Source organism: Penicillium canescens, assembly GCF_028828765.1.
Source record: "Penicillium canescens strain IBT 15451 chromosome Unknown utg000011l_segment0_segment0, whole genome shotgun sequence".
NCBI lineage: Eukaryota > Fungi > Ascomycota > Eurotiomycetes > Eurotiales > Aspergillaceae > Penicillium > Penicillium canescens.
The window spans coordinates 2,182,959-2,209,483 of record NW_026703973.1 but is presented as its reverse complement, the minus strand read 5'-3'; the positions used below and the strand labels follow the sequence as shown (position 1 = coordinate 2,209,483).

The following is a 26,525-nucleotide window of genomic DNA, read 5'->3' as shown; positions in this document are numbered from 1 at the left end:
CGTGGCTTGTTCTATTTTCTTCACCTCCTTAATACCTGGCCTTACATCATTAACCGATTATGGTCCCGATTATGGGACTATTGATATAACATCTACTCTATGTCTCGTTCAATCTCCGCAACTATAAACACAAAACAGCCCTTCCTGTAGTCGAAATGAAAGGGTTAGCAATTAGAGCACAGCCACAATACTTTAGCTGTCAGAGCCAAGATAAGATGCGGAAAGGGACCCATTTATATTGCAGTTGACCAATTAGACCTCGTTCGTGACGCATCGAAGACCGAAATGAAATGAAATGCAGCTTAAAGCTAACAAAAGAGAAAAGTATACTTGACAAGGGGTATCACGTGTTGATGAACGGACTCGACTGCGCAACTTCATCTCCTCTTCCTCAACAACAACCCGCAACGCGTTCATCGTCTGCTCCTGATTACTGTAGACTCTGATTCCATCTTATTTCAACACGCTGACCAAAATGCCTGGTGTTCGTGAGTGTTTCTGCCGCCATACACAGAAGATCGACCCTGTTTTTGGCATCTCACACCAAAAGCATAGCACTGACATTCCCCAGCCCCTGACGCGCTTGAGCAGGTGAAGAAGGGATTCAAGCGGCTTTTCAGTCGCAAGAAGAACAAGAAGCCCGCGCAAGCATCCGAGCCTGCTGCTGCAACTGCCCCTGTGGCCGGTGAGGCGGCCGCTGCAAAGCCCACCGGCCCCACTGCCACCCCGGATACTGCCCCTGGTATGATGCCATTTTTCGTCCCAAACCTCGCACGCTTTGCTTCTTCTTTGCCTCGAAGCTAACTCATTGGCTGGTTAAGACGCTCCTAAACCAGCTGAGACAGCCCCCGCTGCCCAGGCAGATACCACTGCTGCTAAGCCTGAGGAGGAGGCACCTGCTGCCCAATCTGAGGCCCCTGCTGCTAAGCCCGAGGCTGCTGCTGCTCAGCCTGAAGCTACGCCCGAAGCGCCTGCTGCTGCTAAGGTCGAGCCTCCTGCTGCTCAACCTGAAGCTGCGCCTGAAGCCCCCGCTGTTGAACCCGAAGCGCCTGCTGCTAAGGCCGAGGAACCTGCCAAGACCGGTAATTGAACCTCTTCCCAGCGCCAGAAAGCAAAGAGTAGTACTAACGGTGATGTTAGACGTTCCCGCTAAATAAAGTGGTTTCTCTTAGTTTGAACCGCTAGCACACGGCTACTCAGTCATGAAAGACATTCTGGCATTGATGCTATCTTGATACACACCACTTGAGGCTGCTTACTATACATAATAACATTTTATACCTTGATATACCAAATTCATAATACTTTTGAACTGAATGGAAGCCATGGAATTTTTATCAGTGTTGGAGGTCTTAGAAAGACATAGATAGTCTCTCTAAAATAGCTATCCAAGTTTAGCATTGGCTGCCAGCTTGGCAAGTTCTGTTTTACAAGTAATTGGATTTGTTCTAGTCTTGATGATAGAAACTATCTGGCCTAGTATCTTCGAGTCTTGTTTTAAAAGTCCCCGATATCTTAGGGACATTAATAATCTACAAAGCTTGTTACTTCCACGTCCCTAAATGATATTTTTGATAAAATATTTATGCACTATATCCGCATGTGAGATTTCTATAATCTATGTACCAGTCGGCGATAATAAAGCCAAATCACGTTAAAGTCTCATTACAGACCTCGTGAGAGTAGAAAGTGGCATGTTGTAGAAAATGAAGCCCGAATGCGTGGATCGGCGATCAACCGTAACCCCGATATCGGACGGGGTTAATCCGGATCCCGGTGATCACGACATCGAGCTGTTCCTGGTCAGCTCAAACTTTTTTGTCGAATAGCTTCATTTTGTCACTTCAAAATGTTTCAGAGTCGTGTTTCATTAGCAGCTCGTGCTGCCCGGCAATCAATTGCTCCCCAATCGAGGGGTCTTGCGACTGCATCCCCCGTCAGCTCCGCTGCCCGCACCCACAAAATTGTAGTGGTGGGCGGTGGTAGTGCAGGCATTTCTATCAGTCACCAGCTCCTCCACTCCGGTAAATTCGCACAAGATGACATTGCCGTCATTGACCCTGCCCAATGGCACCACTATCAGCCCGGCTGGACCCTGGTTGGCGGTGGCCTCAAGAACAAAGAGGACCTACGTCAGCCGATGAACAGCTTGGTGGATCCCAAGTTCAAGTTCTACAACCAGGGTGTGGGCTCCTTCGCCCCTGCTGAGAACGCTATTACCCTCGAGAACGGCGACAAGCTTGGCTACGAGCAACTTGTCGTCGTGCCCGGCATCAGCATCAACTACGGCAATATCAAGGGTCTCCCCGAGGCTCTCGCCGACCGAAACTCGACCGTGTCCTCGATCTACGGCTATGATACCTGTGACAAGGTATTCCGCACCATCGAAAACCTCCGCGAGGGCAACGCCATCTTCACCCAGCCCGCCGGCGTGATCAAGTGCGCCGGTGCTCCCCAAAAGGCCATGTGGCTTGCATTGGACCACTGGAAACGGGCCGGTCTCTACAACCCCTCCAACCCTGCCGAATCGCCGATCAAAATCAGCTATGCTACCGGTCTCCCCGTGATGTTCGGTGTGCCCAAGTACAACGCCATCCTCGAGCAGATGCGCAAGGACCGCGGCGTCGAGGGACTCTTCCAGCACGACCTGGTGGCCATCGACGGCAAGTCTGCCATTTTCGCTTCTCCCAACGGAGAGGTCACCAAGCCTTTCGACCTGTTGCACGTGTCGCCCAAGATGGGCGCCCACGCATTCGTCAAGAACAGCCCTCTGGCCAACGAGGCTGGTATGGTCGATGTTGACGACAACACTACCCGCCACAAGAAATTCGCCAACGTCTGGTCCGCTGGTGATGCATCCAGTCTTCCCACATCCAAGACCGCCGCTGCCGTCACCTCTGAGGCTCCAGTCCTCGTTCGCAACCTCCTGCAGAGCATGGAGGGTAAGGAGCTTGATGCTTCTTACGACGGATATACCTCGTGCCCGCTCTTGACTGAGTACGGTAAGGTTCTCCTTGCTGAGTTCAAGTACGGTGGTGAGCCTAAGGAGACCTTTGGCAACTGGTTCGGTATTGACCAGGGTGAGCCCCGTCGTGCCTTCTATCACTTAAAGAAGGACTTCTTCCCTTGGGTGTACCAGAACTACATGGTTAAGGGTAACTGGGGCGGTCCCAAGGGTTGGAAATGAATTATAGATTAAAGACTGTGTACAATAGATTGAACTGAAAAGCAACCATATCCTGAATGTATCGCATGAGGGTTCAGAACAAATATTATAAAAACATTATAAATGATAAACATGAACATGAAAAAGAACATACATCGCTGCAAGTGGGTTGTGTCGATGATATCATCGCTCATCATAGCTCTATCGATAAGCATGGACAATTTTGATCAGTTGAGTTTTACACTCCGGGTTAAATATGTTTCAATGATTCTTTATACTTGCTCTATAGACTTCCTTTCAACTATTTAATCATGTACAACACTCATACAGATATCTGGGTGGTGAGTAGCCCCCAATCCACCTATATCTAGTGGGTCTCGCAGCTATATGTGTAGTTCACGCCAACTTTCGAGCCTACATGCACCAAAGCGATATAGAAGAGTCAACTAACATAGCGTATTCAAACAGGCAGGAGCATTTGCCGCAGTAGTCGTCGATTTCGTCGTCTACCCCTTTGACACCCTCAAAACCCGCATCCAATCCCCAAACTACGAAAAAGTATTCAAAGATGCACGCACAGGAGCAGTACAGCGCAACGTGTTATTCAAAGGACTATACCAAGGAGTCTGGAGTGTTGTCTTTTCAACAATACCATCATGTATGTCTTATCTCACCTTCAAATACAGAAGAGACTTCGCTACTAACTCATCCCAGCGGGCGCATTCTTCACAACCTACGAAACCGTAAAAAGCATCTTACACAATTCATCCAACTCCAGCCAAAACAGAAATCGATCTTCAACAAATGGGACCCTAGACAAATTCCATCTCCCATTCACACATTCCCTCCCAACACCCATAATGCACGGAATCGCATCCTCAACCGCCGAGATGGTATCATGCCTCATCCTCACACCAGCGGAAGTCCTAAAGCAGAATGCGCAGATAATCAACCAATCCCAATCAAAAAACAATAAAAGCACACTTTCAAACGAAGGCAAAGACAAAGGAAAAGGGAACAAGTCAGCTATGCGCCAGGTTATCTCCAAATTCAGACACCATCCCTGGCGTCTCTGGAGCGGATATACTGCATTGGTTAGTCGCAACTTGCCAACGACAGCCCTTCAATTCCCAATGTTTGAATATGTCCGTTCTCGATTAATTGAACGGCGACGACGACGGAAAGCAGAATCTGCTCGCCGTGCTGGGACCCGCCATGGTACATCAGAGTCAGGGCAGTCTGATCAATTGATTGAACGGGCTGGGTTGACTGGCCTTGCGGCGGCTATTTCGGGGAGTATTGCTTCTACTGTTACTACGCCAATCGATGTTGTTAAGACTAGAGTTATGCTTTCGGCGAGTGAGGTGCGTGATAAAGGGCCTTTTGCTGTGGGGAGGGATATCCTACGCAATGAAGGGGTTCGGGGGTTGTTCAAGGGTGGTTTGATTCGGGCGGGGTGGACGGCTATTGCTTTGGGGTTGTATCTTGGTCTTTATGAGGGTGGGCGGTTTTGGCTCGAGAAGAGGCGGATGGAGAGGGATGGAGTTGGGAGGGATGAAGGTGAGGCGGTTGTTTAGCATGAAATGGTCTTTGGGTGGTTTTATTGAACGTGTTGATGATGTATGGCCAAGAGAAGAGAGAGCCTTGTGGCTTTTCTGTATCTGTTGATTACCCACATGGTATCCTTACTGAGCTCTTTCAGAGCCAGCAACTATAGCTTTGATTAGAGATTGGTTGTCTTTGTTTTTCAAAGACCTATATACCTTCTTAGTGGAACAAAGCGGCTAAATTCATGCTGAGAAGGGATTGTGTTGCATTGTCTCGAGAAGCCTTGAATAAAGGATACAAAGAATGAAAGATTCAAAGATCACAGGAAGCTATAATTTAAGTTCTTGGGTGTATATATACAATCCGTATTGCCTTGAAGATAAGTTCCGCTCGAGATATCATTAATAAAACCGTTCAAAACCACGAACACCTGAGATGCAATCTAATATTTCTCCAATGAGATCCTCACCAGCCAAGCCGCCATGGCGGAAGAACACTATGAACGCCGACGAAGGCTATGAAGCTGACGATGAGTCCTCAAAACCAAGATCAGGTGACACAACCACTGCCATCTCATCTCCACCAGCCAAAATCCAAGGTGTATTCCACTTCAGAGTCCACCGGGAACGCAACATAATGCCCGAATCATCCGGCGAGGTAAGCCAATGGATAAATGCCTCCTACTTTCTGTGGAAGATGTGCGCTACATTAACAGACACCGGTGCCGATCCCGAATGGACAGAGGCATTCGAACTATAGCGACCTACATGGGATCAGATCCAAGAAAATTTACTAGTATCTGAAGATACTGGAGTTCCTGTTAAGATACCCCCCGCGCCAGTTAGCCTTGCGTCAGTTCAACCGGGTAGTGTAAGCCAAAGGGGCAGTGAAAAAGAGGATTGGGTAATTGAGATTGAACAGGAGGATGATGGTATACTATATGACAATCAAGATATTTGGGCTCTTTGGAGATGTGTTGTTGAGTCACCTGTGGGTTCTGCTGATGCTTTTTGCGTTATTCTTAAGGACACTGCGAGGATTTGTCCCCTGGCATGAGTGGCTAGATCACCATATTTTCTTTTCTTATGTCCTGGATTATTGGTACTAGCCCGGACGCTAATATAATTTGCATTTTCCCCCTATCCAGGTATAGATAATCTAATACAGATAAAAATGTAGTTAGCATCTACCTTGAGATCTAGGTGCCTATTGTTGATCCCGTAGGGTAATGCAGACTCCCAAGCCCTGTAACCATTAAGTCTCATGCTTATATTGTTTGAATAGCCCGATTGAAACATATAAGTATAAAAGGCGTAGTTATGTATGTGCGGTACCAGAACTCCAATACTTTGTTAGGGCTACGTGTCGGGCTAGTTGACTGACAATAACCGATGATTTAAAATCAGTATCAATTACAAATATTCAATCATAACCATCTAAGCAACTTCGCAGGTTAGTAATTTACCGAGACTAATGCTATTATGATCGCAAATGCCGTAAATAGTAAAGATCAGATTATGAAGACCCTTGCAGACTAGTATATCCATTTCCTAGTAGTAGAACGGAGTCTTGCAACACGAGTATATAAAAAAAAGGTGAGCCCACTCCAAATGAAAAATCCATATCCATTCCTCCTCTAATCCAAATCAGAGGCGCACTAAGGAGGCACGTTACGGGAAAGAGTGGGGATATACAATTTTTTTTAGGCCTTTAGCGGTCTAGTTGATATGATTAAAAATGAGAAATGACCGTATTATGGCCAGTGTGACCGAGTGGTTTAAGGTGCCAGATTTAAGATTCTCCGGAATAAAACCCTGGTGGGGCAACCCGCGCGAGTTCGAACCTCGTCGCTGGCATTTTTTTGTACTTTTTATTTATTCCTCACTGTAGAAGCTGAAGCTACTATATTGGTTCTTGATTGTTATTTAATCAATAGTTTTGCTATATGATAAACGTCTGCTATAATTTATGCGGACTTGGCCGCTACCCGAAAAATCATTGTAGCTGTCTTACAGATAACTTATAAGGATTCATAGCTTGATATTCGATCTGCCAACACAAAAAAACGTCCGCTGAATATAGAGGGAAATAGAATAATATTGTCCGTTTCAACATACTGAGTCATAGTATCATATCATATCTGTCGTCACATCCTGTCCATCTGCATATCCACAGACCTCGCATATAATCCAAACAAACGAACCCAAACAAACGCTATAAGCAATGTACAAAAACAAACAAAACACAAAACTGCTGCCGCAACGCAGCAAATTCATGCAATACAAACAACCGCCAAACTCTTTTTAGGTTAAAAGGTCGTCAGTTTCCGGAACCAGCTTGGCTTCCCTTTGGCAGCCGAACTAGGCGGAGCACCCTGCCGACTCCCAGGCTGCGACCTCATACCACGATCACGCTCGTAATCACCACTGCCAGAGCTACTCTTCACACCCTCCCGACGAGAACCCCGTCTCCGAGAACGGGTATCATCGACCTCTTCATCGGGGTACTTAGCACGGCGACGAGCTTTCCGGCGAACAGCGCGACGAGCCTCCTCATCCGACGAGAGGGAGTGGCCATTACCGGCTTCATTAGTTGCACCGACAGGAGGCATGTCAATGACAGTAGGCATAATCGGCGGCGGCTCTGGTGGCTCGTCAGCTTGAGAATAGACCCACGAGGAGGTCTTGTTCTTGCCCGCGCCTGGTTTCATAGGAGTCGGCCGAGTAGACTCGGGCTCCGGTGCAGCCTTGGACTTGCGACGACGGGTATTAGGGTCTTCCGGTGCTCGCGAGTTGCGACCTCCTCGACGGTCTACGACCTCCCGCTCGTCTGGGAGGACTTCGTCGGGGAATCGTTCTTCGACGCGGGAACGGCGGCGGCTTGCTTTCGCGGCTAGCATTTCTTCCTCGCGCATTCGTCGTCGTTCGCGGCGTTCGGCTGCTTTGGCTTCGGCGGCGGCTTCGGCTTCCCGGGCAGCTTGTTCTTCTCGGGCCCGACGTTCCTCGCGGGCTGCTCGTCTAGCTCGTTTCTCTTCTTGCCGGCGCTCTTCTTCCTCTTCTTCACGAGCACGCTGTTCACGTGCTCGTTCTTTTCTTCTTGCCCGTCGCTCTTCGGCTTCCCTGGCTTCGTTCTCACGTGCGATCTCCCGTGCATTCTCGCGCGCGCTTTCGCGTGCGTCCGAGGGTGCCTGTCGAGAAGCTCGCTTTGCCTTACGTGCTGCTCTGCGAGCTTCGGCTTCTTCTGCTTCGGCATCTGTCACAAATCCTTCGGCATCGGTGTCTGGTCGGACAGATCCTCTGCGTCGATCATCGCGTCGTAATTTACGGGCTGTTTCACGCTCCGTTTCTGTGGCATATCTCCCGTCATCATCTCGGTGCGAGCGTGATTTCTTCCTTTCTGGCATTTCCGGCCTTGTACTCTTCCTGAAAGAGCCGATCAGTCCCATGATACCTCCTGTCTCTTGCTTCTTTGGCGCCGTGTTGGAACGCTTGAGACGGCGTTCTCTTGGGGGTGCATCGGCAACACCAATATCGTCAGGTCCTGATACGAGGTCTGGAGGTGGCTGTGGTTGATCTGCGTCGACCATGACCCCGTCATCATCGTCCTCTGGCTTGGCGCGGGGCTGATTACAATCGTCAATACCAACTTGATAAGATTAAAGTGATTAGTTCACGAACCTGTCTCTTTGACTTGCGCTTTGAGCGACTCGAATCTTCCTTTGGTGAATGGCCCTCTGCATCCTCCTTGTCAACCATCACGAGGTCATCATCTTCGATTGCGTATGGATCCCGAGCTGTTGGGTAAGTATATTGTCAGCGAAAGAGCGCGGGTGAACAGTGATACGATATAACCTACTTGATTTCCGCCTTTCGGTGCGCGGCCGTTCACGTCGGGACTTGGAAGCATTTATACCCATCAACTTCGCCGCCTTATCAGAAACCTCTGGCTTTTCATCCGGAGGCGGAGTGGGCATAGAAGCCTTATCATCTTCAACTGATGGGCGCCTGGAGACTGGTTTGGATGAAGATCCATGCTTGCGAGTCGATTTGCTTCGAGATTGAGGTGTTCCCAGAACCATATTGGCCAAAGCCACGCTACGCTGATTCTTGGAGGAGCGGGCCTCGCGTTCTCGCCGTTTCTCGCGGTCAGATGCAGAGGATTTCTCGACTTCTGGGTCAGCTTCTTTTGGTCGAGATTTACTCGATTTTGTTCGCACCGCTGCGGAGGGGGACCGCTCTCGAGTTGACTCCTTCTTCGGCCGTTCTGGTTCGTCTTGGACCTTCGGCTCCTTGGGTTCCTTAGACTCCTTCTTGCTGGATTTCTTAGGCGGTGGAGCGGCTCCCCAGAAGCCCCAAGATGAGGTGTTAGTGCGCTCGACGCGAGCTCGTTCCTTCTTGGACGACTTTGGGGGCTCCTCGGCAGCCTCCGGTGGAGGTGTGGGAGGGGCGCCTTTATCCTCTTCTACTGGCTCTTCGGGCTCAGGTTCAGGTTCAGGTTCCGGATCTGGTTCAGGTTCAGGCGCAGGTGGTTCCTCGGGTGGTGGCGGGGGAGTTGGGGGCTTAGCAGCAGCGGCTGCTGCTTGCAGTTTTTTATACTTCTTGAGTTCCTTCTTTGACATTTTTGAAAGGTCAGGCTCGGGTTCTGGTTCGGGGATTGGTTCTGGTTCTGGCTCTGGTTCCGGCTCTGGCTCTGGCTCTGGTTCTTGTTCAGGTTCAGGGTCGGGGTCATCACCGAAGTCTGGGAAGCTTCCTGGAACGGAATCCTTTGAATTTGACTTTGACTTGCTCTTTTTCGTTGGAGCAGGTTCTGGTTCTGGTTCTGGCTCCGGTTCAGGTTCAGGCTCAGGAGCTGGTTCGACCTTTTTCTCTTTGCTTTTACTTTTGCCCAACTTCTCCTCTTTGAGCTTGTCTTTCTTTGCCTGCTCTAGAGCCTTGATTCGCTCGGCAACGCTGAGCTTGGAAGACTTGGACTTGGAACTCTTCTCGGGTGGAGGAGGTTCTTCCTTGACGGGTTCTGGTTCTGGTTCTGGTTCTGGTTCTGGCTCCGGGTCAGGATCTGCTGGAGGGTCATCACCAACATCGATAAGCAAGTCTTCCTCAATAGGCTCGGGCTCCTTCTTCTCCTCCTTGGTTTTCTTCGTCGATTTGGATTTGCTTGTTGAAGTACCTGTTAAAGTTGACCAGAAACTTTTGGAGGTCTTTTCCTCCTTAGGAGACTCAATAGCTTTCGTCTTTTTTGAGGTCTTGGCCTTGGGAGCTAGCTCTGTCCATATATCATCACCATGGTCATTCATAGCCTCGGGCTCGGGAGTCAAGCCCTGGGCAGGAGGAGTCGGTGCAGGTGGAGGCGGCTCTTCGATATCCTTGCCTTTCTTCTTTTTCTTCTCCTTGGTTACGCCCCATCCCCAGCCATCTTCTTCAGCCGGTTTCTCAGGCTCCGGCTCTGGTTCTGGTTCTGGTTCTGGTTCTGGTTCTGGTTCCGGCTCGGGCTCGGGCTCAGGTTCAGGTTCGGGGGCAGGTAGTTCCTTGGGCTCATCGGATGGGAGTTCGAAGTCCTTGCCCGGGATGGGCAAACCCTTTCGTATCAATTGCTTTTCTCGCTTCTTACGTTCCTTGGAAGAAATGTCCTTCCAATTTTCGTATAGAGGATCGTCAGGAACTGCTTTCTCGGGCTCAGGCTCGGGCTCCGGTTCCGGCTCTGGTTCAGGTTCGGGCTCAGGTTCTGGCTCAGGCTCCGGTTCGGGTTCAGGTTCAGGGATGGGTTCAGGCTCGACTTTGCCCTTCTTTTTCTTCTTGTCCTTCGTAGACACACCCCATGAGAAACCAACATCGGCTACAGGTTCTGGAGATGTCTCCTCGACCACAGGCTCCGGTTCCTTGGATTTTTTGTCCTTTTTCTTGACTGCTGTACCCCATCCACCCGTCCAGTCATCCGCTGGTGGAGGATCTGGAGCAGGTTCTGGATTAGCCAGAAGGTCAATCTTCTTCTTGTCTTTTGACTTGGACCCGATGAAGCCCCAGGCATTTTCTGGCTCGGGAGACTTCTCAGGCTCAACGACAACTTCCTCCGCGGCTTGGGATTGGGCTTGGGCTTCTGCTTGCTCCGCTGCCAATTTTGCCAAGGCTTCATCCTCATCTTTCCACTTCTTCTCCATTTCCTTCTTCGCCTTGCGCTGTTCCTTCTTAGATAAGTTCAGGTACCATGCTTCTTGCGTGAAGTCTGGTCGCGGCGGAGGAGCTGGAGGAGCCGGAGGGGGTGGAGGAGGCACAGGCTCTGGTTCCGGCTCGGGCTCAGGCTCAGCTTTGCCCTTCTTTTTCTTGTCCTTAGTTGAGATATCCCAGCCTCCCCAGTCATCCTCTTGTTTCTCAGGCGAAGCATCCAAGTCACCAAAATCGAATCCGCCAGCAGCTGTTTTGGATGACTTCTTTTTGGTGGAGCCCCAAGGATTGTTGTCATCTTTAGGAGGCTCATCGAGGGCATCAAGCTTACCGCCAGTATTCCAATCTTTGCCCCAACCCCCAAAGCTGAATCCAGTTCCGCCAGTCTTAGGAGCTGGAGTATCAAAGTTCAAGTCCAGCTGCGGTGCACCGCCGTCCAAACTTACATCCTGGAATCCTCCAGGGGGCCCTTCATCCTGTTGACCTATTTAGAGAAGTCCAGCTTGGAATTGAGAACCGGGGATTCTTACCTTGCTCTTCTTCTTTTTTCCTACGGTATTAAACCCGGCCCACGAGTCATCACCACCACCAGCGTCGTCAGCCCAGCTGAGATCTTTGGTAGCAGATTCTTCGGCGGCCCTTCGTTCTTCTTCCTCTTTAGCGACTCTTTCCGCCTCTTCCTCTTCCTCTTTCTTCTTCTTGTCTTTTTTCTTCCCGCTCACATTCCAATCACCCCAGTCATCACCTCCGTCACCCCCGTCACCACCGTCTCCGGCACCACCTGCATCACCAGCGCCGCCACCGTCACCTCCTCCGTCACCTCCTCCGTCACCATTGGTCTGCTCGTCCGCCGGAGGATCCGAGCCACCACCGGCAGGCGGAGAAGGAGGCGGAGCCGCCTTTTTGCAGCAGGCTTTTTCTTTTTGTGTTCCCTCACACCAGTCAGATTTTCGAAATCAATGCGAACATCCAATATGCGATCTTCCAGCAATGCTGACGACTTCGTAGGCGATTTATCTCGAGGAGTCTGCGGCGCGGAAGGAAGGACCCGATGTTTGCGCTGTGCGAGCGGAGGAAGAGCAGAGTATTCGGGAGGAAGATCCTGAATCACATCGTCGTAGGAAGGCGGCTGGTCGTACAACATTGGCTCCGGGGCGCGCGAACTCAATTGGGCCACCAGATCAAGTTTCCGAGGACGAAGGTTCACCCCCAGAACAAACGTAGCCCAGACATCGTCAATGACTCTCTCCGCCTCGGTTTCCAGATCCTCGGTGTGGTATGCGACATCCCCCAGACTGTGTATTTTCCCCGCGCCTGCACGATAAGACCCCTCCATAACCTCCATATCGAAATCACATGCGATGGCACAGTCCAATCACTGATCTGTCGACTCCGCGATTCCTGAATGTTTACGCATCGGGGTGCGGGCTTGTGAGTCGAGTCCCGCGGGGGATGGACCCCAATCGGCAACAAACAGGCGGGGGCGAGTATCTGGGCGCGAAATGGCACGATGAGCTGTCACAGTGCTAGGATGCGCAACAAAGCGTTCGATTTCGGGTAGATCGGTTGAAAGGTCGAAATTTAAACGTCAGATGTAATAAAGAGCAAATAGCCTCCCCTGCACGACCGGCGCTAGTTCAGGTGGTTGTTTCGGGTGTGCGATAAGACCCTATATGAGATCTGAGACAGATTAGAGACGCACAGGGGTGTGTGTATGAGTATGGGAGTCAAGGGAGGAAAGGGAAAAGTTGGTATGAGCTGGAGGCAGGGATGGAAGTAGTTGAGGCGGTGGAGGTGAAGATCATCTCTCATCTATGCCTCGGGCTAAGGAATGAGATTTCTTCCCACTTTGACGGGGATGTTTACTTTTTGGGTAGTCTCACCATCCTATGTTTCAACAGCTAATCCTTGAGAATACCAAATAGCAAAACAAACGACTCGACAGGAAAAAGACAACCAAAGCAGCAATAAACAGGATGGCTGGGATGAACGGGATCACCATTTAACTTTTTTCCTGCTATGTCTGTACTCCAATAGGCTTACATTCTGCATGGCATACTATAGGCACAGACTGTGATATCCATGCAGTCTGACTGTCCTATAGATCATCAGACACCCCCTCCATCAGCACTGCAGCTATACATACACCAGCCACTTACTACTGGGATCGCAGTTTCCAATTTTCACTACACCGCAACCATGGCACGACCGTCTCCATCCATGGATCACTCTGGAATAGACTGTTTGGTTCCGTGGGTGCCCAACTAGCGGGCTTACCCGTCTGCATGGAATAAACAAACATGCAGTACGGAGTATACCATGCAGGGTCAATGGTGGGTGTGGTGTACTTATAGTTCTATTGACTACTGTATAGGAGCCGAAGAACACATCACATTTCACCCTCTTTCGAAAAGATCTACTCGTTAATTGGCGCTGAAGCTGTTGACTCCTCATGTTTCGGCCTAATCAATTCGATACTTTATCTACACTAGATCGCTCTGGCGCTCTGCAAGTGCAGCACATCGGTTGCTCACCGCCACTTGTGCGCCGGAGCAAAACAACCCACCAGTGCGGGGTGTGGAGAGCCCGTGGCAAGAAAGTTGAATGTCTTTTATGACTCAGACTATGTGATACTGTACAGTAAGGTGGAATCACACTTGAATCGGAAACGGAGTAGGTATCCATTGGAAGATGGCCTTTTCTAAGAATTATCGTCTGCAGAGCATCCACACCCAGAAACAGCAACTATAGAGAAACAGTGACATGAAACTACAATACAGCGACAAAGGTAAAGGGAATCAAGCGACAGGAAAGTGAAACACGCGGCATGAAACATACACCGGACCTAGAGGGCACCGTTTTCTGGGAGAACCTCCCAGCTCGGACACAAGACCAGCTCAAAATCAAAGATCAAGTTAGGATGAAGCCTCAGCCTTAGATTTTGAGAGTGGAGCTGGGGTTCCATAAACCTCCTGGTGCTCTCTCTCGTATCGCGCACGATCTTCAATTGACATTTTGTGGTAGGGCTATTGTGACGATTAGTTTATGCAGTTCAAGGCTTGTCCAACGGGTCCATACCTCTTTCTCTGCCTCAGACATTGCCTTCCATTCTCCAGCAATGACGCTAATTCGTTCACGAACAGGCATATGCTGGTTGTCGCTGGACTTCAGACCTTCAGTGCAGTAAAAGGTGTAGGCGCTGGAAGGCCTTCTGACCAGGCGCTCATCTTGGATTAAGGTCCAGCGCTTGCTGTGGGGCTTGCCTTCAATCCGCGTAAGGGACAGACGGGCGATGTTGGCTTTTTTGATTTGGAGAGGGGTGTGCGAGTTCAGCCAATCTTCATACGAAGCTTTATTGGCGGCTTTGTTCTCCTCGGCCTGAGCTCTGTATTTCTATACTGGGAAATTAGTACACTGACAACAGCGACAAGTGTTTTGTGACGTACCGCTTCATTCGGGACAGGTTTGAGCATCTCGGCAGCAGCCTGAACTGCTTCCCTCTGGGTGGGATACTGTCCCTTGATTTCGTTGATCTTCTCGTGGAGAGCAATGAAGAAGTAGTTTTCAAGAAGACCCTTGGGAACTTCCAGGGCAGTCTGCTTCAGCTGCTTAATGTGATCCTTGTGCTGACGGAGCTCCTTAGCTTCCTTTTGCTTCTCGGTCAGCGGCTTCTTCTTGGTCGAGCTGTTCTTAGCGGGCTTCCTGTTGTCGGTCTTCGCCTTGGTCTTCTTTGGCTTGGGGGAGGTATCAGTCGCAAACGACTTGGATTGAGAGAGCAATAAAACCGCGGGGATACGCTGGAGCCGGGGCTGCGCCTGGCGTACGTTGGCCGCCAGACAAAGGTGACGAAGCTGGTTCTGCACGCCGATTATGGCATTAGGGCGAGTGGAAGCACTGAAGTGCAAGGGTCGGAGGAGGGCCCCCCGAGCTGCGGACTGCCAAGGCATGATAAATTGTAGAAGTAGACTGGGGCTTGGAGTAAGAGGACTAGTACAGCTGTAAATTAAAGCAGCAAGGTAGAGGGCACCACAAGAGCTTCTGACGCAAGCGGAGAGGGAGGCTGGACGGCGCGCGCCCTTCGTTTGGGTCTATCCGCATCGGGTTAGCCCAATCACACGATCACGTGACTAATGCTCCACGACTGCTTCAGCAGTTCTCGGGTCACGACGTTTGGCATGTTTGTTCTCACGGCGTAATTTTGTCGACCTGAGAGCTTGTTTTTGCAGAGAGGCGACGCTTACTCTTCCAACGCTCGGTACCCCGAGTCCTTTTGAGCTTCAGTAACACTCACTAATCAGCCTGGAACAATGGCACGCCACGGGGATACTCGCTCACCATCACCTGTAGGCAGCACATACTCTTCATCCAGACGCAATCGCCGTGATGATGATCGCTATGAGAGAAGCCGGCGGGATGATGGGCGCGGTTATCGTAGATCCCGCAGCCCAGAGGTACGTGTGGCGAATCGCAAGACATTCTCAAAGCAAACTTCTGACCATGGATGTGTTATACAGAGGCGCTACCGCGAGCGCGAGCGTCCTCGTGACAGAGATGGGTACAGACGCCGTGACCGCTCGCTAGACCGTCGCGACGAAGACAGCTACCGACCGGGTCGCAAAGACCGATCCCGAGACCGCCGGCGCTCCAGAGACCGAAACGAAGACGTTGATCGCCGACAAAGTCGTGATAGAGATTACCGGGCCAGGCGAGATGATTCCCGCGAGCGGGATCGCAGGCGGATAGATGGTTCTGCTGATTTGAAGCCGAAATCTAGACGGGATGCCAGTCGTGATCGTGCGATGAACAGACGGTCAAGGTCCAGAACTCGAGAGGTATGTCACCAGAAAACCGCTTTTTCCAGAAGTGTGATATTAACGCCCTTTCTAGCCATCCAAACCATCCACACCTGCTCCCACCGCACAGACCGACGAAGCGAAAAAAGCGGAGAGGCAAGCCAGGCTGGAGGCATGGAAGCAAAAACAGGCTGCCGAACGCGAGCGCAAACAACGAGAGCAAGAAACGGCGGGCCCGAAGAATATCCTGGACGAGCTTGACCGTCAAAAGGGATTCTCCCCAGCCGTGGGCTCACCCCAAACCCCTGTGACCCCGGCCGAGTCCCCAGCTCCCGCTGCATATCCTGGAAAGTTCGATCCCAAAGCTATCGCGAAACCATCAACAACAAATTCTGCCACTCCCGCAGTTCTTGGAACCGACGTTGCGGTGCCAACGTCCAAACTGTCCGCGACAGCTAACAAACCTGCTCCCGCGCCAGCCAAGCTTTCAGGCCCCTTGAAAGCCAAAGGTAACGTTAGCGGGTTTGGCTTGGGTGCCAAGCAAGCCTCTGACACCGAGAAGCCTTCCGCGCCTATAACTCTGGGCTTTGGCGAAGAAGAATCCACCCGCAAAAAGTTGGAGCGACTACCGACTCCGCCTATTGATGACTCTAAAGATACCGAGCCAGCAGTAAACGATGCAGGCGAAGATGACGATGTTGACATGCACGACGAGGGGACGGAGGAAAAGGCTGCAGCGGTAGCACGTGCCGCTGCTGAGCGACGAGAAGAACGACTTCAGAACACCGAAAATGGAGATGTCCACATGGAGGACTCGACAAATGGACAAGCCGATTCTACCCCCATGGAGGTCGACGAAGCCGATGAAGTCGACCCTCTGGATGCTTTCATGTCCGAGCTGCAAGACACCGCACCTCGAAACAAGACATCAGGTGCCAAGTTCGGGAAGAAAAAGGAGTCACATCAGCCAGAGGCCATGTTCGGAGACGATGAGGATGTGGATGTCACCGCAGTCGGTGCTGATGATGCTGCCGATGACCTCCTCGCCATCGCGAAGAAGAGAAAGAAGCGGGAGCTCCCCACAATTGACCATGCCAAGATTGAGTATGAGCCATTCCGCAAAGATTTCTACACCGAGCCTTCCGACCTTGCTGGTATGACTGAGGCGGAGGTTGCAAATTTGCGTCTCGAATTGGATGACATCAAGATCCGTGGTTCTAACGTACCCACTCCTGTTCAAAAATGGTCCCAATGCGGACTGGGCGTGCAGACCTTGGACGTCGTCCGCAAACTTGGCTACGAGAGCCTCACCTCCATCCAAGCCCAGGCAATCCCTGCAATCATGTCAGGTCGCAATACCATTGGTGTGGCTAAAACTGGCTCCGGAAAGACGGCCGCTTTCTTGATCCCAATGTTCCGGCACATCAAAGACCAACGGCCCTTGGCTGCAATGGAAGGCCCTATTGGGTTGATCATGACCCCTACCCGTGAGTTGGCCGTTCAGATCCACAAGGACTGCAAGCCCTACCTGAAGGCTTTGAATCTTCGGGCAGTTTGCGCGTATGGTGGAGCTCCCATTAAGGACCAGATTTCGGACCTGAAACGAGGAGCTGAAATTGTTGTTTGCACGCCTGGTCGCGTCCTTGATCTGCTAGCCGCAAATTCAGGTCGTGTCCTCAACCTGAACAGGGTCACGTATGTCGTCCTGGACGAGGCAGACCGCATGTTTGATATGGGCTTTGAACCGCAGGTCATGAAGATTGTGAACCGCATCCGACCTGATCGCCAAACTGTGCTGTTCTCAGCTACCTTCCCCAAGAGCATGGAATCTTTGGCTAGAAAAGCATTGACCAATCCCATCGAGATTACCGTTGGTGGGCGAAGTGTCGTAGCGTCGGAGATCACTCAAATCGTTGAGGTTCGCAATGAAGACAAGAAGTTTGTTCGCTTACTGGAACTCTTGGGTAACTTGTACTCCGATGATGCCAATGAGGACGTCCGCTCTTTGATCTTCGTGGAACGTCAAGAGGCTGCCGATGCTTTACTCCAAGAACTGATGCGCAAGGGCTATCCGTGTATGTCGATCCACGGTGGAAAGGACCAGATTGATCGTGATTCCACCATTGAGGATTTCAAGGCTGGTATTTTCCCTGTCCTGATTGCCACGTCTGTCGCCGCTCGTGGATTGGATGTCAAGCAACTCAAACTGGTAGTCAACTATGACGCCCCCAACCACATGGAAGATTATGTTCATCGTGTTGGTCGAACCGGTCGAGCTGGAAACACTGGAACTGCGGTGACCTTCATCACCGAAGAACAGGATCGGTACGCAGTTGATATTGCGAAGGCTTTGAAACAAAGTGGACAAGAAGTGCCTGAGCCAGTCAAAAAGCTGGTTGATGGGTTCCATGAAAAAGTTAGGGCCGGAAAGGAGCACAAAGCTGGAAACAACGCTGGTTTCGGTGGTAAGGGTCTAGATCGACTTGATGAAGAACGTGAAACTGCCCGCATGCGCGAGCGACGCACATACAAGACCGGCGACAACGACGACGAAGACGAGGAAAGTGAGGACGATGAAGAGAAGAAGGAGGATCGCTTCAACAAGGCTCTGTCCGCCGTCCAATCTGCAGCCGCACCCGCCGCCCCCTCAGCTTCCCTGCCCGGTGTTCCAAAGGGTATCGATCTGGACGGAAAGATCACTGTCCACAGGACAGAGAAGGATCCCGCCTCTGGACCCAAGAACGCGCTGGACAAGGTTGGCTCTGCTGTTGCAAGTATCAACGCACGTCTCAGCCGCGCAGGTGTGATGAGGTCAGGTGTCCCCATCGACAACCGCGGACCTGATGCCGGCGCATTCCACGCGACCATGGAGATCAACGATTTCCCTCGTAAGTTCCATCCTCTATTCCAAATACGTTGGATCAATGCTAACCATCTTGTTCCACACAGAGAAAGCACGTTGGGCCGTTACCAATCGCACGAACGTCGCCAAGATCCTGGAATCCTCAGGTACCTCTATCACAACAAAGGGCAATTTCTACGCAAATGGCAAGGAACCCGCTGCGGGCGAGCTTCCCAAGCTGTACATTCTGGTGGAGGGTGAGACCGAAATCTCTGTCACTAATGCTATGCGTGAGTTGATGCGACTGTTAAAGGAGGGAACGATTGCGGCTGCGGACAGCGAGGCGCGCGCCCCTGTCAGTGGCCGTTACAACGTGCTTTAGTTTGCTTTTCCACGGTGAGCGGATCATGTTTTCAGATCTGGTTGTACAATACCCTCAGTGTCTCGGCTCGCGTATATTGCAAGACGGCTGAATCTATCATGTTGATATGTCCACAATAATTTTTTGTAATAGAAGTAGACAGTAGAGGCAGTTTTATAATAAGAGAGCCTACAGGGCTGATCACGGCCAAAGGTGTACAAGCGGTGGATGAAGTGTGAGGTAAGTAATAAAAACAGTAGTGTTGTAGCAAGCTAGTAATGAAGCGAAGGATACTTGATGAATGCCAAAACCCCGAACGGGCACCCAGGCAAGGCTTGAATTGGCCGGGGGTGACGTCGGGGCGATGGGGTGACGAACTGACGGGGTGACCAGGTACCAGGGAAATACGCCGGGGATGTATCACAGGGAAGGTGGAGGACGACGAGGTCTTACAATAGCTCCACAACTAAGACCTAGCTAGGTAAGAAATGCTACGTTTACTGTTTACATCCTCTTCTCCAAGCTCGAGCCACTGGCCCGAATATTGATGAAAAGAAAAAAAATCCACGAATGGAGAGTGCCAAAGAATACGCCTGTCAATGACCCGAAAGCCATTGAACAAACTGTTCCGCCGCGCAGTGCAATGCAGGGACCAGACTGTGGTGAGCCGCCTTGATGATCGCAGCCACCCAAACAAGGTAAGTATGAAGAAGAAAGAAAAGAAAGAAGGAAGGATGGGGGAAGGGCGAGGTATTTATACCCGCCAGCTGGCCAGCAGATCACATGACGTCACATGAACTACAAACAACCCCCTCGTAAACATCGCCTGCAGAATACACGCTACAACGTACAAAATAAGAAATTATCACACCCAATCAAGGAGTACAAATGCGTCAGAGCCCCCTACAATCACCCCCTTGATCTAAACCCTAGATCCCGTCACTGCTGTGCAATTATTCCCACCTCCTCGCAGCCTCGGCTCCATCGGCGTCGCGCGCTGCCCTCTCAGTCCGACTAACCTGATCCAATGTCTGCGCATGTGTCTGTGCCTTCTGTGCAGCCAATTTTGAGCCTAGTTTGCCTTTACCAGTGGTGCTGCTATCGGCGCGTTTCTATGAATCGCGTATACTAGTGAGCCAGCCGAGCCTCCACTCCACATGGACAGTATGACCATTGGATAATTAGGATGCGGGCTGTTTACATACCTGTGCAGCAATAGCTGCATTGGCGCGTGCCTCATCACTTGGTGCTTCGCTGCCACCAGAGTTGGTATTGCTCTCGCCGAGGGTGCGGCCTGGTGTTGCTTTCCAGTTTGTCTTGGCTGGAAGCGGGGCGCGGGGTGATGGGTTTTGATCTGAGCGGTTTGTACCCACTGTGCGGCCTGGTTGGGTGAAAGGGTCGTTATTATTGTTGGAGCCGCGGGAGCAGATGTTTCCCATTGTTGTTGTAGAATGGAGAGAGGGGAGGGTCTGGGGATGCGATCGGAGGGTCTGGGGATGGAAATGTTGGCTTTGCGGTTGGCGCGAGCTTGCAGGAGTGATTTGGTTTTAGTCTGCACTATGAGAAGGTATGAATGACGAGATCAGTAAAGTGCAATGATATTGATTTCGCAATGACTATGCTGTGAAGTGGGTTGGACGAAGGGAGCATTGCGATAAGATAGTCGATCCGGGGCAAAGGCGGTGAGGTTTGGTTAACGGCGATTTCAGCAGTTCACTCTAGAGATTGCCTAGGTACTTTTAGTTATTCTGGGTATATTGCTCAGTGATTTCCACTGAAGCATTTTTCATCACTGAATGCATACGATTTGCACCTCAACTTAGGGTTTCAGGACAGCATGTGAAGGGGCGGGCAAAGGGGGCAGAATGAGTCAGCAGGGTTGAGTGGGCCGGCCCTGAAGCCATGCGAAATGGCTTCCGCGGGGAAGAATTCTCATCGGAATGCTGGGGAGTACTACAGCTACAGGTACTTCGCTGATCTCCAAGTTTTGACTCTGCAGTGCAACTACGCCATGTGCTGAGATCCCCGCTTGCCAACGGGGCAAACACGATTCGCCCGAAAATCATGACGCCTGACCCCCAAGGTCCCCATCCTCTCCATCGTCCCGAAGGTCCTCACTGCACCGGGGGGCAGTATCAGGTTCCCCCTAATCTCGCACATCTTTTCGCCTTTACGTATCTTCCAAGGTCCTCTTATTCCTGCACGTCCAGGAAATCTCCGATTGCGTCGGTTAATCATAGCCGGCAGCGCATGCAGACCCGAAGCCCAAGCGCATGACACAACAGTGAGACCGCATTTTTTTGTATTGGATCATCCGGCACTATTGAGACCTACTGTTGGGAGATTATACCTGTGGGATTCCTGGGTGGCGTTTTGACTCTGCCGGTTGCGTGATTTTGCAGGCTTGATATTGTTCCTGGACATACCTGGTAGCCCACTTGCGGTCGTGACCCCCTCGGTTCTTCAACTGCTTTCCTTGATATCGTTCGCTTTATTTCGATATTGCGGCACACTGTTCCTGGAAACCCCTCTCAAATTTGGCCCCGGCACCTTCCCTCTACCTGAAGTGAACCGTGCACCATGGCGTCTCAACCCCAAGGCAATTTTTGCCTTGAATGCAACTGGGATGCTTTCCACCTTGATGGCAAAGAAAAGGAGATCTCTCGGTCAACCATTCTCAACATCATTGGAATTGTTCAAGTCATGAACATCAGACAGCGCTCCCCCATTGCGAAGTGGACGAGGCCTGTTGTGATGTAGATGACTGCACGCTAGACTGTGGGTCAATGTGTGATGGCTTCGTGGCCTGTGGTCCTTCTACTGTCTGCTCTGTTGCCAACTGCGAGGATGACAACTGTGATGATAACGATTGCGAAGACCACTGCGAAGATAATCATTGTGACGATAAACACTGTGACGATCTCTGTGAAGCCGATCACTGCGAAGAAACCAACTGCGATACCACACACTGTGACAGTATTGACCCTCTTTGCTTCGAGAGTCACTGCTGTGATGGTACCGAGGGTCAAGACTGTTCATTTGATACACTGTTTGCACTCAACACTCCGCTGTCGCTGGACACAGGGATGTTCCCATCGACAACAATGGGACACCATCTCGGCCACGGAACTAAAGCCCTAGAGCACCCTCTACCCGTAACCATCGATCCAAGCCAACACCATAATTTCCTACACTCCTACCAGACACACGCTACCAACTGCGACCAGAATGTACCCAACCACTTTGAGTGTCATGACTTCCAGAAGGACTTGCAGGGGATGTTTGTGGCGCCTTCTTTGCCGACGCAGACTGAGGTCAACCCGGCAGAGGTATTCCATATGCTTGGAATGTGTTCAGACTTCTCGATATGCCAGGACCAACACACTGGCACTCAAAACAACGTGTCACCCTTTGACAAACCTAAAACCGACCCGACGGACGCATTCAACTGCTTCCACCCCGAACACCTTCATGTTCACGGCCACTTCAAGAACCCTAATGACCTCAACCTGACCACCTCAAGAGGACCTCATCGAAACCACCATCGCTGCCGAGTCCACCATCATGCCCACTCTCACCCATACTCTCCCTATTCACGACAGTCCCGCTCGAGTATCAGCTCTCACCTCCTATCTAGTCCAGGGGAGACTCCACCACCCCTCGAGGGTGGTGTCTCATCTGTGCTGACCACCCCGGATTTCTCTGAAGACAATGATCTGCATATTTGCAAATGGTCAACAAAGATCCATGGAACCAAGGCCGCCTGCGGTGCTACTTTCGCCGATGCCGGTGCTCTTCAAGAGCATCTTGTCACCAGCCACATGAATACTGTGAATGGCGCTAAGGGCAATGGATACTACTGCTGCTGGGAGGGATGTCATCGTCCAGATGAGCCCTTCTCGCAAAAGTCCAAGCTCCAGGGTCACTTCCTTACGCATAGTAACTACAAGAACTTCTCCTGTTCAGTATGTGGAAAAGCATTTGCTCGACAGGCGACGTTAGATCGACACGAGCGCAGCCACCGTGGTGATAAGCCGTATTCTTGCAAGCATTGTGGTAAATCATTCACAGATAGCAGCGAGTTGAAAACACACTCCCGCACCCACACTGGCGAAAAACCATTCAAGTGCACCTGGCCAGGATGTAACTTTACTACTGGCGACTCTTCGAACATGTCTAGCCACAGGCTGACCCACGGAGAACGAAGACACAAATGTCAATTCCCCGGATGCACGAAAAGCTTTACTCGACCTGGTATGTCCCACCATCCCTCCCATACTTTTCCTTTCCCAATGCTGACAGTGGCCCCCTCTAGACCAACTTAAGCGTCACCAAAGGACAACACACAAAATGGAGTTATGCTCTACCTTACCTTCACCGAGTTCCGATCACTTTACAATGCCACCTTTCACCCTCGTCTAATGAACTATCCCTATCGAAGACCTTGTACACGACTGTCATGCTTTACGACCCAACGGATATGGCGCTACTTGCGGCCGGGCGTACTATGGCTGGAAAACACTTACGTGTCTGCGTGACTTTTTGACGTTTTGACGTTTTGAGGACCACAAAAAATAGTTGATACCACCTGTGCTGAATTGAATGTCGCCGGGATTCTTCGCGCTTAATTTAGAGCTTGTACCGGTTGCCTGGTTTCGCTCCGGTCAGTTGTCTATGATATTTCTTTCTGCTTTGACACATTACAATCGCTCATATTGGATTCTGGAACCCGTACCCGGGGATTTTTGTTCTACTTAACAGTTCAATGTTCGTATCCTGCTATTATATCTATCAATTGCATATAACAGATCTCCAGAAACAACTGGAATCATAAACTATACACTCTGCAAATCCTATGTATAACACACCGTCATAAACAAACAAATCTACTCAGCATGAGCCCTCTCCTCCAACAACTCAACAGCATTCTTCAACTCCCGAATCCGCTGCCCAACCCGTCTCCGTACCTCATCCTTAACACCACTCGGCACGTCGGCAGGGTTATAATTAGTCTCAATAATAGGCCCATCGCCATCATCCTCCCCAGCTCCAGCTCCAAACCCATTCTCCTTCTCATTCTCAACCTCCCCGGACGAGCCGTGTACAAATGGTAAACAGCAGACAACTGGTTCAGCGCATCCCGCGCAGACTCCCGGTCTGAAGCTGCGTAGATAGTTCCCGTGTCGGTGCTCTCGGTTGCAATTTCGAATTCATCTTTGGCTATTTCGTAGAGTTCTTGCAATTCTTCGATTAGGAGGTCTGCTTCGGCTTTGCCGGTTGAACCTTTTAGGACTGCGTAGGTTCGGATGGTTATTTGTGGGGTGATAGGTGGGATAGAGGTTGTTTTAGTGGTGGTGTGGACTTTGGCAGTGGTGCTTGTTAGGCTGTGGAGGGTGCGAGGTGCCAGCTGCAATCGTTGAGTCGAGGGCCGGATGGCGTGGTGTGGTCGTAGGCTTTGGTTGCCTAGACGGAGGAGTGGGGTGCTCCGTGTTGGGCGGATGTGTGCTAGACCGGACATTTTGGAGTTTAGGAAGACGATGGGATTTTTAATATGCAATTGGAGATGGAAGTATAGGAGGGAGATTGGTGAGCTCGGAGGTCGTATGAGCTCAGGAATGACGTCGTTTGCTTATCTGGTCACGTGCAGATAACCATGTTGATTCATTGAAGTATACAGTTGAAGGGTGCTAGAATGGACTGTAGTATCCATAAATACATTCCTTATTAGTTCGTCATGGACACAGTTGACTGAGTTGACTGGCATTGAATATAGTAAGTTAGTAGTATTGTCACAGTGCACGGAATCCAACATAATTGCTGTCGTCATCAAGGGGAATCAGATCAGCAGGGTTGTCTAAGATTTGATATGCGAGGGAGAAGCGAAAGGCTAATCCATTCCTTTAAACTCAATCATTCTGGCCGTGTTTAAACAAGTATAGCCATCCCTGGCACGTTTCACCATATATTGCCCAGATCTATACAGGGGTCTCGATTGGCGGAAACAGGACTATGTATCCATGGCGGCTAAATGCAGGAACTGAAAATGCGGGGAGAGCATGATTGCTCTTCCATTTTTGGGAATTTCCCCTTGAACTTGAAGAAATTCCGGAGGAAATTCCCCTATCACTGCGATCGGACCGCCGGGCCGGTCTTTCAATCCATGTAAACAGCAGTAGATTCAGCCGAATGCATTCTTCACGTCTCTAGAATGATTGATATAAATGTCACAGATTTCTACAGGAATGGCCAAGTAAACATACCCAAATATTCTATAATGACACGAAACTATCTCATCACGATATTTGCTCTTCTGCCGCTGGTCGCTTCGCAGCAAATTGGACTCCCTGACCTCCACCCAAGTTTAGAAACATGGAAATGCACAACTACACACGGCTGCACCAAACACCAAACATCAATTGTTCTAGATGCACTCTCCCACCCACTCCACGAGATAGGAAACCAAAGTGCCTCATGTGGAGATTGGTCAAACGGCCTGAACACCGATCTCTGCGCAACACAAGAGACATGTGCCGAGAACTGCATCCTCGACGGTGTCGACTATGCAGCGCATGGAGTAGCAACCAAAGGCGATACCCTAACTCTCCATCAATATATGAAAGTTGACGGGGCCTTCTCATCCGTCTCTCCACGAGTATACCTTCTCAATGAAGACGGAAAGAACTACGACATGCTCCAGCTCCTCAACCAAGAAATCAGCTTTGACGTGGACGTCTCGACTCTTGTCTGTGGCATGAACGGCGCGCTTTATCTCGCCGAGATGTTAGAGTCTGGAGGACGAAACAAGCTCAACCCGGCTGGAGCGCAGTACGGGACTGGATACTGTGATGCACAGTGCCCAGTTCTTCCGTGGGTGAATGGCATGGCGAATGTTGAGTCTTCGGGCGCTTGCTGTAATGAGATGGATCTTTGGGAAGCGAATGCTGTTGCCACTGGGTATACACCACACGCGTGCAATATCACGCAGGTGTATGAATGCTCTGGTGACCTTTGTGGTAGTGGTGGTGTTTGTGATAAGTCGGGCTGTGGGTATAACCCATATGCTCTGGGTGATCATGATTACTATGGGTACCGGGGGATTGTTGACACGAACAAGCCGTTCACTGTTGTGACGCAGTTTGTGACTGATGACAATACTGCGAAAGGGGCGTTGAAGGAGATTCGTCGATTGTACGTGCAGAAGGGGAAGGTGATTCAGAATGCAGTGACAGAAGTGTCCGGAAGCAATGTTGATTCTATCACTGAGGAGTATTGTTCGAACTCTGCCAGCTACTTTGAGCAAATGGGAGGGTTGAAGCAAATGGGCAAGGCTCTCGGTCGAGGAATGGTCTTGATTTTCAGTATTTGGAATGACTCTGGTGCTTTCATGAACTGGCTTGATAGCGGCAATGCTGGGCCTTGCAATAGCACTGAAGGGAACCCGGAGCTGATTCTTGCGCAGCATCCGGAGACATCTGTTACTTTTTCCAATATCAGATGGGGAGATATTGGTTCTACGTTCAAGGGAAAGTAGAATTTTCAGAAATCAAATGCTATTCTGCTTATCAACTTCTAACTAATATTCACCACTCTTCCCTTCATCACCCGCAAGATCAAAGCCAAAAGTCATTAATGAGCGTATACAGTTCGTGTCCTCATG

At 50.6% G+C, this 26,525-nt stretch overlaps 12 protein-coding genes across 12 annotated transcripts; 8 read left to right on the top strand and 4 right to left on the bottom strand.

The window, feature by feature from the left end:
• Positions 1-475: 475 nt before the first annotated feature.
• N7446_013557 (uncharacterized protein) lies at positions 476-1,157 on the top strand (the record flags this gene model as incomplete). The annotated part of the gene is made up of 4 exons (XM_058522297.1): positions 476-488; positions 572-742; positions 822-1,082; positions 1,141-1,157. The coding sequence occupies 4 exons, from the start codon at positions 476-478 to the stop codon at positions 1,155-1,157; spliced, it is 462 nt and encodes a 153-aa protein (XP_058365774.1).
• Positions 1,158-1,849: 692 nt separating this feature from the next.
• N7446_013556 (uncharacterized protein) lies at positions 1,850-3,187 on the top strand (the record flags this gene model as incomplete). The annotated part of the gene is made up of 1 exon (XM_058522296.1): positions 1,850-3,187. The coding sequence occupies one exon, from the start codon at positions 1,850-1,852 to the stop codon at positions 3,185-3,187; it is 1,338 nt and encodes a 445-aa protein (XP_058365773.1).
• A 222-nt stretch (positions 3,188-3,409) lies between these two features.
• Positions 3,410-4,797, top strand: N7446_013555 (putative mitochondrial carrier protein). Its single transcript, XM_058522295.1, has 3 exons — positions 3,410-3,507; positions 3,635-3,824; positions 3,881-4,797. The coding sequence occupies exons 1-3, from the start codon at positions 3,478-3,480 to the stop codon at positions 4,741-4,743; spliced, it is 1,083 nt and encodes a 360-aa protein (XP_058365772.1). The 5' UTR covers positions 3,410-3,477; the 3' UTR covers positions 4,744-4,797.
• Positions 4,798-5,170: 373 nt separating this feature from the next.
• N7446_013554 (uncharacterized protein) lies at positions 5,171-5,473 on the top strand (the record flags this gene model as incomplete). Its single annotated transcript, XM_058522294.1, has 1 exon — positions 5,171-5,473. One exon carries the CDS (start codon positions 5,171-5,173, stop codon positions 5,471-5,473), a length of 303 nt encoding a protein of 100 aa, XP_058365771.1.
• A 1,549-nt stretch (positions 5,474-7,022) lies between these two features.
• On the bottom strand, positions 7,023-12,217 carry N7446_013553 (uncharacterized protein; the record flags this gene model as incomplete). The annotated part of the gene is made up of 5 exons (XM_058522293.1): positions 7,023-8,336; positions 8,392-8,507; positions 8,570-11,348; positions 11,403-11,771; positions 11,810-12,217. The coding sequence occupies 5 exons, from the start codon at positions 12,215-12,217 to the stop codon at positions 7,023-7,025; spliced, it is 4,986 nt and encodes a 1,661-aa protein (XP_058365770.1).
• A 1,546-nt stretch (positions 12,218-13,763) lies between these two features.
• On the bottom strand, positions 13,764-14,945 carry N7446_013552 (uncharacterized protein). Its single transcript, XM_058522292.1, has 3 exons — positions 14,319-14,945; positions 13,951-14,265; positions 13,764-13,898 (listed from the first exon to the last, which is right to left on the bottom strand). Exons 1-3 carry the CDS (start codon positions 14,817-14,819, stop codon positions 13,788-13,790), a joined length of 927 nt encoding a protein of 308 aa, XP_058365769.1. The 5' UTR covers positions 14,820-14,945; the 3' UTR covers positions 13,764-13,787.
• Positions 14,946-15,179: 234 nt separating this feature from the next.
• Positions 15,180-18,889, top strand: N7446_013551 (uncharacterized protein; the record flags this gene model as incomplete). The annotated part of the gene is made up of 4 exons (XM_058522291.1): positions 15,180-15,323; positions 15,387-15,704; positions 15,760-18,553; positions 18,615-18,889. 4 exons carry the CDS (start codon positions 15,180-15,182, stop codon positions 18,887-18,889), a joined length of 3,531 nt encoding a protein of 1,176 aa, XP_058365768.1.
• Positions 18,890-19,821: 932 nt separating this feature from the next.
• On the bottom strand, positions 19,822-20,307 carry N7446_013550 (uncharacterized protein; the record flags this gene model as incomplete). The annotated part of the gene is made up of 2 exons (XM_058522290.1): positions 19,822-19,980; positions 20,074-20,307. 2 exons carry the CDS (start codon positions 20,305-20,307, stop codon positions 19,822-19,824), a joined length of 393 nt encoding a protein of 130 aa, XP_058365767.1.
• Positions 20,308-21,448: 1,141 nt separating this feature from the next.
• N7446_013549 (uncharacterized protein) lies at positions 21,449-21,628 on the top strand (the record flags this gene model as incomplete). Its single annotated transcript, XM_058522289.1, has 1 exon — positions 21,449-21,628. One exon carries the CDS (start codon positions 21,449-21,451, stop codon positions 21,626-21,628), a length of 180 nt encoding a protein of 59 aa, XP_058365766.1.
• Positions 21,629-21,654: 26 nt separating this feature from the next.
• On the top strand, positions 21,655-23,290 carry N7446_013548 (C2H2-type zinc finger protein; the record flags this gene model as incomplete). The annotated part of the gene is made up of 2 exons (XM_058522288.1): positions 21,655-23,122; positions 23,184-23,290. 2 exons carry the CDS (start codon positions 21,655-21,657, stop codon positions 23,288-23,290), a joined length of 1,575 nt encoding a protein of 524 aa, XP_058365765.1.
• A 464-nt stretch (positions 23,291-23,754) lies between these two features.
• On the bottom strand, positions 23,755-24,386 carry N7446_013547 (uncharacterized protein; the record flags this gene model as incomplete). The annotated part of the gene is made up of 2 exons (XM_058522287.1): positions 23,755-23,952; positions 23,985-24,386. The coding sequence occupies 2 exons, from the start codon at positions 24,384-24,386 to the stop codon at positions 23,755-23,757; spliced, it is 600 nt and encodes a 199-aa protein (XP_058365764.1).
• A 756-nt stretch (positions 24,387-25,142) lies between these two features.
• On the top strand, positions 25,143-26,399 carry N7446_013546 (glycoside hydrolase family 7 protein; the record flags this gene model as incomplete). The annotated part of the gene is made up of 1 exon (XM_058522286.1): positions 25,143-26,399. The coding sequence occupies one exon, from the start codon at positions 25,143-25,145 to the stop codon at positions 26,397-26,399; it is 1,257 nt and encodes a 418-aa protein (XP_058365763.1).
• Positions 26,400-26,525: the final 126 nt, after the last annotated feature.